The 5335-nt window shown below is 40.7% G+C and overlaps 1 protein-coding gene across 1 annotated transcript; it reads left to right on the top strand.

The window, feature by feature from the left end:
• Positions 1-420: 420 nt before the first annotated feature.
• CGGBP1 (CGG triplet repeat binding protein 1) lies at positions 421-5112 on the top strand. The gene has a single exon (XM_018077125.2). The coding sequence runs from the start codon at positions 700-702 to the stop codon at positions 1201-1203; it is 504 nt and encodes a 167-aa protein (XP_017932614.1). The 5' UTR covers positions 421-699; the 3' UTR covers positions 1204-5112.
• The last annotated feature ends 223 nt before the right edge of the window (positions 5113-5335 follow it).

Raw genomic sequence — 5335 nt, 5'->3', positions numbered from 1 at the left:
GGCTGTTTCCAAACAAGTGCTGACAAAGCTCATGTTTGGTTTTGTTTAGTTTGGGTTTGGTTTCTTTTTTTTTTGTTTGGGGGGGAAAAGGGGCTTTTGTAAGTGACAGTAATTGTCTTCTTGCCTGCCATTTGGACAACTAAATTTCTGATAAATAAATGAATTTTTTACTAAACTGCTAACAGAATAAATACTTTCAGGAAATAAACAGAAAACTACTGACTGAACTTAATGAAAACCATCAAGTATGTTGGAAATACTAAGAAGAAAGCATCCTTTGTCCTAAAGTGTAAAGTATAAAAAAAAGTCTTCAAGAAAAGCTGAAAGCCTTTCTATTTGACTTTAAGTGATGAACAGATTTGGTTTGGAGGGTTCTGAGAGTTCTGAGGGCTGTGAGTTTGAGCGTTCCAAGTTCTGAGGATTCTCAGTTCTGAGCTTTGTAGTTGTAGAAACCGAAAGTCTTTCCCTCTGACCCATAAGGAACTTCGTTCTCCAATTTCTTTAGATTTTTAAATGAAGAGCCTTCCTTTCAGTAACAGTTTCACATGTGTACCTTCCATGTAATTAATTATCTTATAGATGCCAATAAATGCTGTGTTGGGTGTTGAATAGGCTCTGTCCAGGAGCGTTTGGTTGAAATCCTCAGCACACTTTGACCACAGTTTGGTTTTTTCCAGCTGTGCCTTGCTGGAGGCAGCAATGGAGCGGTTTGGAGTGAAATCCGCCCCGTCCCGCAACCGCTCCAAGACTGCCCTGTACGTGACCCCTCAGGACCGTGTGACTGAGTTTGGGAATGAGCTCCACGAGGATGGAGGGAAACTCTTCTGCACTTCCTGCAACGTGGTCCTGAACCACGTCCGAAAATCTGCCATCAACGACCACCTCAAGTCCAAAACACACACCAAGAGAAAGGCGGAGTTCGAGGAGCAGAACGTCAGGAAGAAGCAGAGGACTCTCACTGCCTCCCTGCAGTGCAACAGCACTGCCCAGACAGAGAAATCCAGTGTCATCCAGGACTTTGTGAAAATGTGCCTGGAAGCCAATATCCCTCTGGAGAAGGCTGATCACCCCTCTGTGAGAGCCTTCCTGTCCCGCCACGTTAAGAACGGCAGCTCCATACCCAAGTCAGACCAGCTCCGGAAGGCTTATCTGCCTGACGGGTATGACAACGAGAACCAGCTCATCAACACCGAAGACCGCTGAGAAGGAAACTGTTTTCATCATTGTTGTGAAGTTTTACATATTGATGGTGTGGTTTATTTTTATATTCATGCATATATACAGTGTTACATATTGATTTTACAAGCTATTTTGTATTCTTGTAGAAATGACAATCTATTCCTGGACTTGGTGGTGTGCCACAGATTGTTGCTGACCCTGCTGTGGACTTCAGAACTCCTGATGAATGTAGGGAGCATTCCTGGCGTACTTCTGATCTCTGCCCAGTCCAGCTGTAACTGATGCTGAGAAAAAGGCACTTGGATGGAGGACCTAAACAGTGCATCCAAATATCTGTGGAAGATGGTGTGGTAGGGATTGTTAATGATGTCAGTGGATTGCTTTGTCTGGTATCCTGTCCCTGAGTGACCAAGAAGTGGTGCTGCACGTTTGAACTGCCAGAAGCTATAGAAGGGTTAATTAAAATGTAACTGCTCTGTTGGGGGAAGACTGTTGCAACTTTCTACTCCGGTTTGGTTTAACTTTTAAAACAGGAAACCTTTTTTCTTCTAGAATACTCTCTTACTCTGTTTGGTGCAACTGTGGATGTATCCATTAGCTTGAATAGCCAGTCTCTTGTGTTGACCTCTGAGCTCCACAGTTCTCACAAGGCTGGGAGTTGTGCAGGTTCACCATGTCTGCATTTCTGAAATCGCTGTTTCAGCATTTCTAAAATCACTGTTCTGTTGTCTCAGTTGTTGCCCCTTCAGCTTCAGTGCCAATCCTTGAAAGCTGAGTAGATGAACCAATAACTGAGTGTGGTTTGCAGTGCAGCTGCTAGCAAATGAACCTTGTGCTGGACAAGTTCTTAGGGGAGAGGGTTAACGCCTTTTTCCTACTGGCAGGACTAAGGATGCAAAATCTAAATTGGGGCTGGGGGAGGCACTAAACTGTGAAGTTGAGAAGGTTTTTTCATTGTGCACAGGAGAAGAGACTCTTCCATCTTCCCCTGAAGGTCCTCGACATCTCCAGCCTTGTCATCGGCCCGTCAGTCAAGGGCTGTAAAGCGATTAAAATCAGCACTGCAAAGACTGGTCAGTACCTGTAAGCACAAGTAGGGAAGTGTTTATACTTGGAAGCTATACTGGAATTACAGACCTGGCCTGTATTTCTTGCTCTGTGCTATGGCCACATCTGTTGGACTGGCAGAACTAAAATGGCAAAAGGAAGAATTTCAGTCATGTTACCCTCTCCAAACTCTGGTTGAGCCAACTAACCCACTGGATGCAAGTGCTCTGTAAGAAACGAGAGAGCATTGTGCAGAGTGCTGGAATACAACTGACCTCTGCCTGCTCTAGATTTCCTGGAGGTCTGGGTTCAGAGAGGTGCCAGGCAGTTTCTGGTAGCACAGAAATCCCCCCACTCAGTGGATACAGTGGAGTAAACACGCTTTAACTCCCTTGGGTGGAGCCAGTTAGCCAGCTTCCTTTCCCCAGCAGAATTTCACAGTATTTCTTTTATTCCAGATATTTCCAGCAATACTCAGTAATTGCTAAAAAGAGACAAAAGAACCTGATTATTTTGCTTCTGCAATTATTTCCCAAGCTGTTCCTAAAGCAGTCTTTTTTGCTGGGCTGAGGGAGACTTACGTACTTAGCAATGACTGGTTTTTCGTGCACTTAGCTTCTAAAGAAATGCACTTGTGTTACATGTCCTGCTAAGAAACTCTCTGGACAAAACCAAAAGCAGGAGGCTGCCCATCCATGTGCACCAGGCCAGGGGTGCTCAGCCCACTGCTGCACCTCTGGGACTGCACTCAGTCACATCCATCCCCTCAGTTGGGTTGGTTGTAGGTCCAGAGCTCCAGACAGAAATACAAGTAGCAATTCTTTAATCCTAACTAGCAAAATATGCCTTCCAAAATATCATTTGCTTTTGCACAAGCTTGGGTTTAGCTTGAAATCATGAGCTGCCTTGGGCTAAAACTCTTCTGTAAATCTTCTTAAGCCAGGCCTTTTCTGTCCTGACGATAATTGAAAGTGTTCTTTCACAGCTGCTGTCTCACTACAGTGAAACAACATTCTCACTTTAATCTTTTTTTTTTTTTAAACCTTATCAATGGAAGCGAATGGAAGACAGTGAAGTGTTGAGAAAACAGGCTTCCATTAAACAAAAGCATCTGGAGAAAAGAGGATGATTAAAAGGTGTGATTTTGGGCCAGTTGGCTCAGTTTTTACCAATGTGGGATTTTTCAGGCTGCACCCCCATAACAATTTTGTATAAGATTCAATGTTGTATGGTTTTTTCTTGACTGACAAACTGACAGGCATTTTGAAAAGCTTAATGGTGACATTAAATAGGGTCTTGCACAGCTTAAAAAAAATAAATCAAGTTACTTTTACAGTTTTACACAAAAATAAAGAAGTTGGCAACATCAAGGGTTTTGGTTTAAAAAAGAGAACCAGTCGTTCTCAATAAGGCAAAGGAATATTAGAATATTTACTTTCTCAAAAGCTTATTCTACTTAGAGAGCAATCTCTATAGAGAGATTTACAGAATCAGAGCAATTCTGTAAGTATTTTCATTAATTCTTCTAGTACCAACTTACTTTTATGCAGTACAAGCCTGGTGAGGAACATGATCAGCAGAGCCATGGGCGACCAACTCCTGACAGTTTGGAACCAAAAGTTGGTCATCAGAATCTTCAGTGGAATGAACTTAATTCCACACAGCAGTTTGTAGGACACTGGTCTCTTAGCAAGGGGATACTTTCATTTAAGAAGGAGCTGCAGCATTTTACAAACTTTTTGAAAATCCAGATGCTGATCTATTGCAACAAACATTAATAATGGAGTGAAACAATGAAAAATAAAGCACTTGCAGGTAACCTAGTAAGAAGAATGAATAAATAAGTTTATAATCATGGACATGACCCAAATCATCAAGACCGTTCTACTTTTAGAGAAAATAAGTGTGAGTGGTTCCACTCAGTTGTGGAACAGAGTCCTGCAAACACTCAAATTTAGACCATAATTTTTGCCAGTGTGGCTACAGTTGGATAAAATTTAATTTATAATAACCTTCTAATTGCTGTTGATCTGAGGGAAGATCACACACAGCAGAAGTGTTCTGGTATATCTAAACTAACTAATCACTAAATCCTAGCTCAGAGGCTGTGATTAAGTTATCAGTCTCCATGCAAGAACACTGCATTATTATTTTTCTATGTATTTCCTGCAAAGAAAAGTACCTTCAGAAGTAAAGGTAAGATGGTAGCAATGTCTGCTTTTCACTTTACATAGGTAGGGACAAGCTATAAGGGATACTTTTTGCCAGGTGGTTTTATTAATATATTTGAACTCTAAATGTAATATTAAAAAAAAAATAAAAAGAAGAAATATTTTCTTCTCTGACCATGTACTTCAATCAGTTTAGTCAACTCACAGCTAAAATTACTCTGAAATGCTTTCCTTGGAACAACACTTTCAAAGAGTAAAATAATGAAAATGAAAAAACATGAGCAAGCTTCCAAATTTTTAATCATTTTGAAGCCTCTGATTTGGCAGGTCCTTAGGGGAGGTGAAACATCCAACATAATGAAAGGGAAATCTGTTTTTCCAAACTTGTTCTGCAAAGTATGGGATATTTTCATGATAGAAGGGCTATTTTTAGCCAGAGCCCCTTTTAGCAGTTCTGAACTGAACAGTGAAATGCTCCCTGGTTTTGCAGCATAATGAGCTGGTTTTCAGGAAAAAGAAAAGAGAACAAAAAAAAGCTGGAAGTTTGGCAAGGATAATCTCTATATTTACATATAAAGAGAGGCAAGACTCACTGTTGTTGCATTCACATTGTACTCACTGCTACTTAACTCTTTGTGTAATTTGAGTGCTTGTTGTCTTTGTACAATTTTAAGGTTGTGTCTAACTTTCAAAATAAATCTTTTTTTTTAACAAAGCTTCTCACTGTAATGATGTCTTTTGGTCTAGTGGAGATGTATTACTTCTGGTTTGGTGGTAGGGATGTTTTGCTGATGGTGAGTGGCCACAGAAATGGTTTTATTTTAAAAAAAGTCCTGAACTTATGATTAGATAATAAAGTAGGGCTGAAAATACCTGCAGTGCCACAAGATTTCCTGTTGGAACAGTTAGACCAGAGTAAGTGATTTAAATTTTTATAT

The sequence above is a fragment of the Manacus vitellinus genome, unplaced genomic scaffold (assembly GCF_001715985.3).
Source record: "Manacus vitellinus isolate BGI_N305 unplaced genomic scaffold, ASM171598v3 scaffold_35_pilon, whole genome shotgun sequence".
NCBI classification, from domain to species: Eukaryota; Metazoa; Chordata; class Aves; order Passeriformes; family Pipridae; genus Manacus; species Manacus vitellinus.
This window is presented reverse-complemented; position numbering and strand designations above follow the sequence as displayed.